The sequence below is a fragment of the Meles meles genome, chromosome 5, assembly GCF_922984935.1.
Source record: "Meles meles chromosome 5, mMelMel3.1 paternal haplotype, whole genome shotgun sequence".
Lineage (NCBI taxonomy): Eukaryota > Metazoa > Chordata > Mammalia > Carnivora > Mustelidae > Meles > Meles meles.
Window position 1 is genome coordinate 143,582,510 of NC_060070.1, and position 14,142 is coordinate 143,596,651.

Sequence of the window (14,142 nt, forward strand, 5' to 3'; positions counted from 1 at the left end):
GGAAGGGCTAACCCGTTTGCTTTTGAGGATGCTGTCTGCAGTGAGAGGCTGAGCACTCACTGTTAAGCCACTTGGAAACCAGAGCCTAGTTTTGTGCCCTCACTGGGCCTGCAGCAGGAATGTGCCAGAAGCTACGAAGAATCAGTGGAGAGTTTCAGCTGGTCCTGAGTTCTCTTCGTTTTTGGCTATTATATCCAACCGTTGTTGTAGTAAATCCTTTGTTTGGTGTTCCCGGTTCAGCCTTCTGAAGGTATCAAAGTTCCAGAAAGTTGAATGTGGGGTGTATTGGTTTCAGTGTCCCCTAATGGCTCTTGGAAAGAGTCTCTGAATTCTTAGAACAGGGCACCATCCCAATCATTCTAAGATATAGAAACCAGTATCCTCCCTCCTTTCCTCAAAATAGGAGGACTAGAAAGCTGTGGTGTTTCAGATGTGAGGAGGGGGTCTGGCCTTTCATTCCCTGTATTACATGTTTAGGGCTAACAGTAATATTTGGGGGCTCCTAGCATCTGGAACGGAGCACCAGAACACTGTTTCATGTGCAAAACCTTAGATTATACGCTTTTCATGATTCAGAGAAAATTCTCAAATTTCACCCCAGCAACATAACACTGAACATTTAAGAGACTTTAAAAAGAAAAAGAAAATTGGCCAGTCTCAGGAATTGGGTAGCGGTTCTCTGCATGACCCAAGGATCCTGTTGGAGTCAGGCTGGTCTTCTTAGAAACAAGAAAACTTCACAAATTATTGCTTCAGGAGACGAGACCTCCAGCCTACTCCATTTTTAAGACATGCATTCTGAAGAAGAGAAGAATCTTTGATCTTTAGAGTAATTCTACACGTAATAAGGATTAAATAAGTACTTTGAAAATAGCACCTTTTTTTTATTTGAACTGGAAACTACTATAGATTAAAACTTCCCGATATTGATACTTTGGATCACTAAGTTATTCATGCAAATTAAGAATATGCTGTCTTTGTTAATATTTAGCACTTCCATGTTTTATATTTTGTACTTGGTATTGGAAATATATGATCCTAAGCCACATTTCCGTCACTCTGAATTTTTTTAATTTTCCTGACTGTTGTTGAAAGATTTGTATTTATTTGAGAGAGAGAGAGAGCGCGCGCACAAGCAGACTTCCTCCTGAGCACAGAGCCTGACGTGGGACTCGATCTCACAACCCTGAGATCATGACCTTAGCCGAAACCAAGAGTCAGATGCTTGGGGGTGCCTGGGTGGCTCAGTGGGTTAAGCCTCTATCCTCGGCTCAGGTCATGGTCTCAGGGTCCTGGGATTGAGCCCCACATCGGGCTCTCTGCTCAGCAGGGAGCCTGCTTCCCTCTCTCTCTCTGCCTGCCTCTCTGCCTACTTGTGATCTCTCTCCTTCGTCAAATAAATAAATAAAATCTTTAAAAAAAATTTTTTAGTCAGACACTTAACCAACTGAGCCTCCCAGGTGCCCCTAATTTTCCTGATCATTTTTCAATTGATCTAACTTATAATTCCTTATCCTAGGTCTACTGTTCTACTTCAGGTTGTAAAGTAAAATGCTGTTTCACCCAAGTTTGTGGCATATGTATACTTCTATCCTGCTAGTTTTAAGTTCCTCTATTGTCTAGTACCTTTTACTGTCATGTAAACTTAATTAGAACTTCATACTGAAAACAGTATTTGAATTTCATGGGACATCTGGGTGGCTCAGTCGGTCAAGCATCCAACTCTTTGTTTGGGCTCAGGTCGTGATCTCAGGGTCGTGGGACCGAGCCCCACCAGCACCCGTGTCGGGCTCCATGCTCAGCAGGGCGTCTGCTGGAGGTTATCTCCCTCCGCTCCTTCCCCTGCTCAGGCTCTCCTTCTCGCTCTCTAAAATAATTAAATTATTTTTAAAAAATTTGAATTTCACACAGCAGCAAAACTGAGAGTAAGCATAGCTCTTGCTCAGAAAGGATTCGGGTTCTAGTCAGTTCACGGTCAGCCTCAGACGAACGAAGCCATCAGGTAGGTCCTGGACACTGATCACCTTCAGATCTGATGGGCGTCCAGGTCATACGAGGCCCTTCCTTGAAGGTCAGTTTGAGGCATTAAAAAATGAGCTCCAGAGAAAGAGTTGGAGTATCTCTTTCTTGGGCTGCTCCAAAAGGTTTCAAAAACACCTAATAACCACTGAGTATTTTCCACTACTCTCTCTCTCATTGGTGTTTGCAGTCCCCAGTGGCCCAGAAAGTCAAATCCTCTTACCAGTTGGACTACATTTTTCTTACAATTCTCAATTGGCCAAGGCTGGTTTGATTCACGTCCCGAGCTTTGGACACGACCCTGGGAATGAGGCTTGGTTTGCCCCTGCACTGGCAGCATGAACCCCGTTTCCACCAACAGGGCTGTACCTCTCAGTCATGCTCCACTCCCAGGGTAGATCCCCACCTAGGTCCCAGAGCTCCCAAACAGGCCCAAGATGCACAGATGTGCCCCTCAGTGCCCGTTTGTGAGAGTCGAACCCCACTTCCTCACTGGTAAGAGGTTCTGAGTGACGTTAGCAAAATCCCAACTCTCAAGTGAGGGCATCAGTCTGAAGGCAACGTTTCCCCTTTTCTCTCTCCCGCAGGGTCCAGTAGCCTCGACGGCATCCGCATTGTCAGTCCTCTCCCCTGGGCCTGGCCTTCCTCCACCCCCTCCTCCTCCACCTCCCCCTGGGCCACCGCCACTCTTTGAGAATGAAGGCAAAAGAGAGGAGCCCTCCCCTTCACGCTCTGCTCTATTTGCCCAGCTGAACCAAGGAGAAGGAATTACAAAGGGTGAGAAAACTGGACCTTGATGCTGTTCCCTCTGGCTCCAGGCACACAGATCCCCAGAGCCCATATTGCATCATTCCATCCCCATCCCCAACACACAGGGAGCTGCTGCTGGGAAAGCAGAAGCCTGCAGCCTTCTTCATCTTGAGGCCGATGGGCTCAGTGGGCTGTTGCGTGGACCAGCAAGAAAAGCTCAGAGACTCTGGGTTCTAAGTGGACCACTGCACTGCATCACCACTTAAGCCTCCGATGCTCCAGCCCCATCTACAACCAAGGCATTAAGATAGAGTGAAATAAAATGTCAAACAATCACATCTCTGTCCTCAGGCAGTGTACAGGCTTGCCAAATAATTATATCACTAAAGTACTTCTGTTCTCACCATGAACAGTTTTGTTTTAAATCATACAACATTTAAAAATGTCAGGATGTACATGCATTCTATACAATAAGGTTTATACAAATGCATTTTTGCTTTAGACAGGTAATAGGAGTTATTTTACAGTTGTCCTTGTGCACTGGGCTAGGAGCTAAGATCCCCAAATTCTAAATTTTTCTCTGGCTCCAACTGGCTGGGCTGTTCCCTTATCTGCAAAGTAAGGGAATGGATTCATAACCCTAAAGTCAATTCCGTACTCTGACGTATGCTGGGATGCCGTGTCGTTGCAGGTTATGCCTGGGGAATGATTTAGCCATGAGAAAAGTAGGAAATCATGCCATCCCTTTTGTCCATGTGCTTTGCTTTCTGTAGGATTTTTATCTGTCATCTCCTTAAAGAAGAGGTTCCTCCAATTTAAAAAAGTGTTTACAGAGCTTCTAATTAATACTACGTTTATAAGGTCTTAGACTCTGCCTGTCATTAACCTTGAGAGAACACTAGACTGTTAATGAAATTATCAAAATTCCTTGTGCTTTTTGCATCACAGTGATCTAAGGAGTGAGGGGCATTTTCCCTTTGCATAAAATACAAAGACACGTGGCTATGTGTTACCTTCCCAGGGCTCCGGCACGTCACAGATGACCAGAAGACATACAAGAATCCCAGTCTCCGGGCTCAAGGAGGACAAACTCCATCTCCTACCAAAAGCCACGCTCCAGGCCGCAGGGCGTCCCACTCTCATTCTTCTCAGAAGCATGCTCCTGTGTTCGAGTTGGAAGGAAAGAAATGGAGAGTAGTGAGTGAAGCCCTTTCTTCTTTATTCCCGACATGCTCCAGGGAAAGGACCTTTGCTAAACCGTGGACTAAGGTAGAAGGGTAACCGAGGCTGAAATGTTGACTGAGGTCTTAAGGGTTTCTGAGAGACGTGACAAAGACACAAGCCGCCGGCTACAGGAGAAACCAGGGCATTTCTGAAAGCTTCCATCGACTTGTTTTTGGTGTTTTTTGCTTATGTTTTGTACATTGTTTTCCGCAGTGTTTTAAAATTATTTTTTAAATTGTGGCAAAATCACGCAATGGATCATTTGCCATCTTAACATCTAAGTATATCTAATGACCTTGGACATGAAGTGCATTGACATGGCTGTGCGGCCATCAGCCCCGTGCGGCCAGAGAACTCCTCCCATCTTATAAAACGGGACCCTTGTGCCCCTCAAGTAACCACTCCCCGTTCCCTCCTCACCTCAGCCCGGCACCCACCTTTCTATTTCTGTCTCTACTTGACCACTCTTTCCATAAACTTCTAACCTGTGCCCCATTCTGGTTGGAGGACGTCTGTCCCGCTGACAAATAACGAAAGGGCCACCCAGCACTTTCAACCTTTGTGCGAACAGGACCGAGACACTTCAAATGTGCATGAAAGCTGGTGCCTCCTGCCAGTCCGGGGAGCTTCGCGGAGGTTGGAGGACCAGAGTCCCCGGGAAGGTTGTCTTGGGGTGACAGTGCACACGGGCTTACACCGCCATCGTCTCAGCCTATTTGCCCAGCTCGTTTTTGAAGCGGCAGCGCGAAGTCCAGATTCAGCGTAGAGACTTAACGGAAAGCTCCCACACACCCCCACCAGCCAGGGTGCCTGATATTTGACTGTTTGCAGATGGACCCTGACCCCCTTCTAGGTTGTGGTTCCATCCATCCCCATCATTACAGTAACAGAGGAGGACCTGGGGGTTGCTCTGTTTAAACAAACAAAAAAAAAAGCGATTTGGAAAGAACATATCAAAAAGCTGTAATGAGTGTTAACCACATGGTAATTTCAGCAGGTCCGGGACCCCATCCGTCTGTCCGTCCTTAGATTCAGTATGTGCGTGTGTTTTCGTTTTAGGAGTACCAAGAGGACAGGAATGACCTGGTGATTTCAGAGACGGAACTGAAACAAGTGGCTTACATTTTCAAATGCAACAAGTCCACTCTGCGGATAAAAGGAAAAATCAACTCCATTACAATCGGTATGGCAGCATGGGGGCGGTGGGGGCGCGGGTGGTCACTGTGGGCCCCCTCTGGTCACTGTGGTCGCTTTGCATAAACATGCTATGGGCGGTGAATGGAGCTTTGTTTTGTTTTCTTTTTCCTAGACAACTGTAAGAAGTTCGGCCTCGTGTTTGACAACGTGGTGGGCATTGTGGAAGTGATCAATTCCAAGGATATTCAAATGCAGGTACGGGACCTCTTCTTTCCTTCCAAAGATTTTATTTATTTATTTTTATTTATTTATTTCCTCACGAGCGAGTTGGGGGAGGGGCAGAGAGAGAGAATCTTTTTTTTTTTTTTTAATTTGACAGAAATCACAACTAGGCAGAGAGGCAGGCAGAGAGAGAGGAGGAAGCAGGCTCCCCGCGGAGCAGAGAGCCTGATGCGGGGCTCGATCCCAGGACCCTGGGATCATGACCTGAGCCGATGGCAGAAGCTTTAACCCACTGAGCCACCCAGGTGCCCCAGAGAGAGAGAGAATCTTAAGGAGAGTGTCTGCTGAGCCTGAGCCTGACGCCGGGCACGATCTCGCAACCGTGATACCATGACCTGAGCAAAAACTAAGAGTCAGACGCTCAGCCAGCTGAGCTACCCAGGCGCACCCATGTAAGTGGCCTTTTCAGTCCTGACTTATGCCCCCTTTGCAGCTTTATTCAGACCATCCAGCTGCCTGCACGGAGCTGGCCGTGTCCAACTAGAGAGCTCCTCCTCCCTTCCCATCAGACACAGCTCCGTCATCCGGTCCTCTCTTGGACGGTGTTAATTCCTCCTCTTCAGTCTCTTACAACACATCCTATCCTGTACTGCAGTCGCTGTTTACCACGCCTGTCTCAGGGGCACATAATTCGTCTTTACAGCCACAGAGCCTGGCACAGCACCCCCGCACACAGCCGGTGTCTAATAAATGTTTGGGGAGGTGGTGATTGGGAGGCGTCAACTAATGAATGAAGGAACACAGATGCTAAGACATGCTCCCAGTCTCACGGCACCATCCCGAAGAGAATTTTCTTTGTTCAGGGAGCATTGGCTCTGGGTAAGGAGGAGGAGGAGTTTTTCTGAAGTCAGTGAGATAATCAGACCAACAACCTGGAAAGTAGGCTTGGAATTGAACTTGCAAACTAGGGGAAAACGTGCATTCCTCTAGTTAATTTTGATTTAACCCAGTGGGATTTTACAATATGCCAAAAGCTAAAGGATCTCCTGCCTTTGGCCAGCTCCAACTTCCACCTTTGATTACACTCTCTTCGTACTGTTTTTTTTTTCCTTTTTTTAAGATTTTTTTTTAAATCTCTATACCCACCATGAGACTCGAACTCACAACCCCGAGATCAAGAGTCCCATGCTCTACCCACTGAGTCAGCCGGGTGCTCCTCTCTTCATATTGTTAATTAATCCCTTACGATCCCATGTTTCCTGATAACGTTGGTTAAAACTGGATTCCGGTTTTATAGATCTTTCCCTCTTGTTTCACGTGGCTTTTTACTGCTGTCACTTTTTTTTTTTTTTAAGATTTTATTTATTTGACAGACAGAGATCACAAGTAGGCAGAGAGGCCGGCAGAGAGAGGAGGAAGCAGGCTCCCTGCTAAGCAGAGAGCCCGATGCGGGGCTCGATCTCAGGACCCTGGGATCATGACCTGAGCCGAAGGCAGAGGCTTCAACCCACTGAGCCACCCAGGGATCCTACTGCTGTCACTTTTAACTAGAGTGTGTTTGAGTGGACATTTTACGATTCACTCACTGCTAGTTAAGACGTTGGTTTGTGTGTCCGGTTAATGCACTGGGCAGGCAAGCCCCAGCTTTGTCCTCACCCACCATGCGCACTTGGGCGGCCAGCTTCACCTCTGACCCCGAGTTCCCTGCCCTGAAACACAAGGTTAGCTTGGGGGGGGAGGGGGGCGTGTCTCAGTCCCCTGCAGCCCAAATTCCCAGTGGTCTTGCCGCACAGGCTCTGTGGGGACCTGTGACGCTTTCCCATTCCAGTTGCTTGTGTTCTCTGCGGCGCGTCTGTGTAGGTGCCCTGCCCCCTAACCGTTCTGCTCCCACTGCTTCCCAAATCCCCCTCCTGGACAGAGAGCCACTTTGGGAGAGGGTAGCCAAGCAAGCCCTCCCAGGCCTTTACCATAGCGTCCTCTTCGCCATGGAAACAGGGGAAACTCGACCATCCTGGGCTCCTGCTTTAGGTCCTAAAATGTGAGCCCTAGCATAGAGCACGCCCTCGGTCGTTCATTTGCCAGATGTTAACTGAACACTGAGCCACCCAGGCGCCCAGGGGCATGTGTTCTAAAAACAATCTGGTTAAAAATAATAATAATAATAATAACAATAAATGAATAAACAAAAACAATCTGGAAGGGTATGCTGGGGTTACGTGTCCGAGAGGGAGAGGAACTGCCAGCAGGGTTCAGAGGTGAGAGAGCGATCTCACGGAATACTTTCCAAGGTTTGGGGGCTCAAACCAAGTGAATGTCATCCCTGCTGAAGACAGCGAGTGCATTGTTTGAAGAGGGCCGCACACAACAGAAATCAGTGTTTGCCCCCCAACCCGGGGTGAGGACAGGGATTGACCGTAAGTGGGCATTAGGGATATCTGGGGGGTGATGGAAATATTCTAGGACCAAAGGGATAGCTTCACAGCTCTGTAAACCTACTAAGTATCATTACATTGTACACATAGAACAAGTGACTCGTAGGGGCGCCTGGGTGGCTCAGTGGGTTAAGCATCTGCCTTCTGCTCAAGTCATGATCCCAGGGTCCTGGGATCGAGCCCTCCTCATCGGCAGAACAGGGAGCCTGCTTCTGCCTCTGCCCCTCCCCTTGTCCCCTCGCCCCTCCCCTGCTCCTACTCGCTTGTTCACTCTCTCAATTAAATAAATAAAATCTTTAAGAAAAAAAAAAGTGAGTTTTATGTTTCCAGATTTTACCTCAATTACTTAAAAGATTGAAGGGAGTAAAAGGGCATGCACCAAAGTTCACATGATTGGGGCTAGTTTTTCTGTTTTTGGCAAACTACCCTCAAAAAACAGGACAAATTATGAGGGAGAGAGGAGACTAAGTATAACATGGAAATTCTTTAAATTTTCATAGAGAAATAGGAACGCCTGGCTGGCTCCGTCGTTGGAGCATGTGACTTTTGATCTTGAGGTTGTGGGTTCGAGCCCCACATTGTGTGTCGAGTTACTTAAAAATAAAATCTTTTTAAAAAAACACTTTTTTAAGGGGCGCCTGGGTGGCTCAGTGGATTAAGCCGCTGCCTTCAGCTCAGGTCATGATCTCAGGGTCCTGGGATCGAGCCCCGCATCAGGCTCTCTGCTCCGCGGGGAGCCTGCTTCCTCCTCTCTCTCTGCCTGCCTCTCTGCCTACTTGTGATCTCTCTCTGTCAAATAAATAAATAAAATCTTAAAAAAAAAACCACTTTTTTAAAAGATGTATTTATTTATTTGACACGGAGAGAGCAAGCACAAACAGGGTGAGCAGCAGAGGGAGAGGAAGCAGGCTCCCCACCACGCAGGGAGCCCAACACAGGGCTCCATCCCACGACCCTGGGATCATGACCTGAGCCGAAGGCAGACGCTTAACCAACTGAGCCACCCAGGCGTCCCCTAAGAATAACTTGTTATAGAGAAACAAATTTCTGAAAACCCTAACTAATCCGCATTGGCTTGGGCAAGGTCACACATCACCTGTCACTCAGCAGAGGAGATACTCTTTGACCCAGTTCTCTTGACAAGAAGCCAGCTCTGTTCTGACAAAGTGTTCCCAGACCACCAGGGGCAAAGAGCATGGAGACAAGCTCGTCTCATGCAGCGTTGACCGAAATGCTGTGGAAAAGACCATTCTCATTGTATCAGGGCGATGTTTTAAGGTCTGCTGTTGCTTTTTCAGACTTTCAGATCCTTGGGGTAGTGAAGCATTTTTAATATAGCATAGCAGTATATAAATATAAATAAAGTGTATTAGCGCCATGCACTTGCCTCACGTGTCCCCGTTCTGCCTCACGAACAAATCACCCAAGGCAGTTCATCCTTTCTCTCGTCTTGCCTCGCTCCCCGTACCACTCTGGGCAGCGTGTAGATCCTCTTCATCACTCTAAGATAAACAAATCTAGAAATTACCAAAACATTATTGCTGACACATTCTTGAAATACAGATACATGTATTATTACTGTAGTTGTGTATTTATGGCAAAGCCCTAGGCTTACCTGACCTTGAACTACCTTTGCCTTTTTTTTTTTTTTGGCCCTGGGGCTCATTTCTAACTCAGTGTCCAGTTTCTATGGAGAGAGGAGAAAACAGAGAAGTGTGGCAACCTGGTTAGACTCCCCCTAAGGAATTCCTTACATCATCTGCCCCATCAACAGGAGTTGCCCCTTGGGTTTGCAAACCAGCCTTTTCTTCGGGGTGAAAGAGGAGAGGTCTTTATCACGTCAATTACCATGACAAGAAGGAAAATCATAGAGTTGTAATATGGTCATTGGGGGAACAGTCAGCCCCTATAGAGATGGGGGGAGAGGGGAATGTCTGAAACCTCTTCAAAGAGAAATGTGAACCGGGGCCGAATTTTTATAGCACAGAGATATTTGTAAGCAATATAAAGGAGGTTATTCTTTGTCTATGTCGATATTTGTCTGTGGTCCTGTTTATCCATGCAGTGAGTGGCCTGAACCAAGTCCCCACTTCTGGCTCCTGCAATTAATACATTTCAAAACACGCAGACACTCATTGTCTTACTCAAGTTTCACGTTAAGCCAGTGAGATTGTTATCTGGCGAAAGATTTCTATGAAAAGAATCGTACTGTTTCTTATTTAGGTTCAAGAAAAAAAAAATCTACTCAATTACAGAATAATGTATTTACTCTGAAATGACAGTATTAGGATTTGTTTTAACCCAAGATTCATAGATTTGTCAGAACTAACATTTTCCGCAAAGAAAAGCAAATGCGTCTTGTTACTTTTATCCGTGAAATCAAATATATGTTTCAAATCCACTAGAAGGTTGTGAGACTTTTTCTGAACACTTAGCTGCTGTTTTCACATTAATCCCTTCCCTGGTCTCAGGAAAAGGGACCCTGAGGCTCGAGAATCCCTTTGTGTGGTCCTTTCATTCTGTCCCCAAATGACACCCACCGGTTCAGCCTGGAGACGATGCTGCTCACCAGCCTTTCCAGCGCTGACTCCAGCGGTCTTCCTAGAGCCGCGGGCAGCCCGCGGACTGTGCTTTATTCCGGAACCCGGTTGTTTTTACGTACGTTGGTGCCACGCTGTTCTTTTGCCTGTTTCAGGTAATGGGGAAAGTGCCAACCATTTCCATCAACAAGACGGAAGGCTGCCATATATACCTCAGTGACCACGCTCTGGGCTGTGAGATCGTGAGCGCCAAGTCTTCTGAAATGAATGTCCTTATTCCTCAGGATGGGGATTATGTAAGTACCTTTTCAGAGCCGCTGAGGACTTTTTTTGGAGCCTCCCTTAGTCACGTTCTCAGAGACTGATTCCTTGACTCCCAACCTGGGAGCTTCATTGGTGGGTTGAGGCACAGGCAGGAGAGGAATTCGGTTCGTGATTGTCCTGGCAGCGTACTCATAACTGACCTTCACGGGCCAGCCTCGGTCAGATAGGACCTCCCGCATCTTAGTTCACGGTATTTAGGACTGAAGATTGTCCTTTCCTGTGGTGGAGGCAAACAGGAGGGAGAGATGCGAGGGAGAGGATGATGATAAGTCGACCTATTTCTGTAGGTGTACTTGGGTCAGGGGTTTTCAAAGTCAGCGGAAGGACCCGCCGAGAAGCTCCGAGGAAATGCCAGCTCCCAGAGTCTGCATCTGGGGGCTGGATTCAGGAGGCTTCGGGTGGGGTCTGGGGAATCGGTATTTTAATAGGCATCCTGGGGGATTCCGACGCCCACAGTCCACCCAGCCCTTCCGAGACCCCCAGCCTAAGTCATTCGGCCACCACTTGTTTTCTGGGCCTCCTCTCCTGCAACAAAGCAGCTTCTAGGAGAAGCATGCAGATACCCTCCTTTCCTTTTCAAAAAGGAAGTCCAGGGGCGCCTGGGTGGCTCAGTGGGTTAAATGTCTGCCTTTGGTTCAGGTTTGGTTCCAGGGTCCTGGGATGGAGACCCCCGTCGGGCTCCCTGCCCTGTGGGGAGCCTGCTTCTCCCTCTCCCTCTGCTGCTTCCCCCCTGCTTGTGCTCTCCTCCTCTCGCGCTCTCGCAAATAAATGAACAAAATCTTTAAAAAGCAAACAAAAAAAAAGAAAGAGAAGAAAGTCCAAATGAATCCATCTTCTGCATCACGCAGTGTGGCAGACTTCTAGCTATGGCTCTCTGGACGCAAGTCGTTGCTTCCTACTTGCTGTCCCTTCCTGGACGTGCAGATAAACCCAGAGGTGATTCCCTCTGATTCTGACTGTGGAAGGGGCAGTGAGCCGGGGAAGGATGGGAGAAGTGACTTCGAAGGCACCCCCATCAGCCTGTGGGCCAGTCACCATCCGCGTCCTTAGGCAGACAGCAGCCGTGCTCGAATGTGCTCTCACCTGTCAGTAAATTCCTCAGCATTACCCTCGTGCTACGGGATGCAGCCTAGAATCCATCGCATAAGGCTGAAAAGCAAAAGTCTGCCAACACGGAGCCACGCTTCGTGGCTATTTGCTTAACCTAACCCCGAGCTTGGGAAGAGCCCTCTCACCTTCTCTACCTAAAAACTACTGAGGAGCTAGAGCTGATACAGAGCAGCTTTGCACAGGAGAGCCAAATGTTAAGCTGGTCCCCGGCCTTTGCCGCTGTTGCAGCAGAAGGCTCCACGGCATGGGAGCTGGACCTGCTGCGAGAGCCGTGGGTCTGGATCGGCATTCCAGACTAAGTCAGCTAGCATCCCTGGGCGCGGTCCCAGGCATCTGTGCTTGGTAGAGCTTCTCAGGGCATTCCATGGTAGAGCCAAGCTCCAGATCCCCTCACCGGAGGTGGGAGTATGGGTCAACACCCGAGCTTTTATGCTGCAAAAGGAGTCCTCCCCCATCAGTAGGTTATCTTGTGCCCTGATCCGGTGGTTCTCTTGATGCATTTTCTAGTGGGAGCTAGTAGGGAGCAGGCCCAGGCCCTACCAAGGACCTTGTAATCTGGGAGTGGGGGGGGGGGGTGACTCATCCTGAAGGAAGTCCGTCGCCCAGAGAAGAATGTCATCATGTTACTGTCACTTCACCGCCAAAAAAGATGGGGAACGGCTATCTGTAGTACGGCTAGCTGTCAAAGAAATACCTGCACTCTGGGGCATTCTCTACCTGGCCTGGTACTTGACAGCAAGCACCAAGCCTTGTTTACTTGCCGAAGAGGCAGGTGGATCCCACATGTAAGAAAAGACTACTCGTGTGTGGGTTCCACTGCAAGACGGCGTCGCACCGACGGAGGGGCAGAGACACGGCTTGTCAGACACTTGGGGTTTCAGCCGTGCTGTGTGCACATAACATCCCAGCAGGGCCCAGAAGCGGGGGTCAAGGGGACTGCCTCCCAGCTTCCTCGGGGACCCTTTTCTTAAATGACTGCAGAACCACTTTCTGGGGAGTGGAGAGATTCCAAACTATTTTTACTTTGGCTCCGCCCCCTCCCCTGCCAAACCCCACCCTCTCTCTCCCTCTGTGGTGCTCATGCCTGCATTACTCCAGTGGGAGGAGTGAGGTGGCAGATGCAGGGTAACACGTCGGTATATAACCCAAAGCACAACTTCATAGTTCGTTGGAGAGTATTCGCCAGAGCAAAGCCTTTCCAGTCAGTGCGACTAGGATCCGCAGCCTCGGTGTCCCCTCGGAACTGGTGGGAAATGCAGATTGCCGTTCTCTTCCCCAGATCTAGGGAATCAGAATCTGCATTTTAACAGGCTCCCCCAGATGATCCTGTGCAAGTTTGCACGTGGCGGAGAGCGGGTCGAGAGGCTGTCTGGCTTCAAGTCTGGCTGCTTACGGCCATACCATCTTCGGCCATCTGTTCAACTTCTCAGACCTGCACCCTGTAGATGGCATCTCAGGAACACCCAGCTTCTGGGGCTATAGACTAACGGAGCCCATATATATCTCGTAGTTAGAGAATGCCTGGTTCTTAGTAGGTTCTAGCTTTAATGATGATACTAGCGGACAGTCACACACCCGACACGCAATGATGCAAGTCTCCACGGGACCCAGAAGACCTCGCCACAACACAGGTTTGGATTCCACAAAATGTCTTTGTCCACCATGTGATACAAATCAGCCTTTCCTCTGTCTCTTTAAGTAACTTCATTCTTCTGCATTTTTTCCAGAGAGAATTTCCTGTTCCAGAACAGTTCAAGACAGCCTGGGATGGATCCAAGTTGGTCACTGAACCTGCAGAAATTATGGGCTAACCTCCAGAGAGACTGAACCCCCCTGACTGCATCCACTTAAAAAAAAAAAAAAAAAAAAGCAGCATTAAACACCTAGAAGTGGCAGTAACGAGTAACACCTACGGCTTTAGTTTTGGCCTCCAGCAATTCTGTGTTCTAGAAACAGCATCATTTCTGGCATGTCTTCATGGGCATTTTGAAGTATTTAACGTGTGTTCATGATTTGCCTTTGTGTGTGATTTGAGTTCCACATGATGACTTGTGAGCATTACACATTTAAAGGGGGTAAAAATAGTATTCTGTCCCCCTGATATTATCAGCACGGTAGCTGATAGGTAAAAATACTGCATGATTCAATTTGACGCTTAGGTTTCATTGCTACTTGGAAAATAAAACCTCTGAGAATCTAAGATGTACATTTTTACCTTTAGGCAATTTCTATATGATGTAGACTAGTTATGCTCTGAAAAATCTAATATCATTTTTCTCATTTTTACCAAATGTTCACCTTTATCAGCACAGATACATCATCAGCATGAATACATATTTCAACCCATTTTTTTACAAAACATGAGAAAATTCCATCCCAAGGAC

At 47.9% G+C, this 14,142-nt stretch overlaps 1 protein-coding gene across 1 annotated transcript in view; it reads left to right on the forward strand.

Moving 5' to 3' along the window:
• Positions 1 to 13,933, forward strand: part of CAP2 (cyclase associated actin cytoskeleton regulatory protein 2) — a 125,656-nt gene extending 111,723 nt beyond the window's left edge. The window contains exons 8-13 of the mRNA XM_046004064.1: positions 2,607 to 2,796; positions 3,791 to 3,966; positions 5,053 to 5,176; positions 5,303 to 5,385; positions 10,480 to 10,620; positions 13,486 to 13,933. Of these exons, the coding sequence (XP_045860020.1) occupies positions 2,607 to 2,796; positions 3,791 to 3,966; positions 5,053 to 5,176; positions 5,303 to 5,385; positions 10,480 to 10,620; positions 13,486 to 13,569 (798 nt within the window). The 3' untranslated portion in view covers positions 13,570 to 13,933. The remainder of the gene's footprint in view (positions 1 to 2,606; positions 2,797 to 3,790; positions 3,967 to 5,052; positions 5,177 to 5,302; positions 5,386 to 10,479; positions 10,621 to 13,485) is intronic.
• The last annotated feature ends 209 nt before the right edge of the window (positions 13,934 to 14,142 follow it).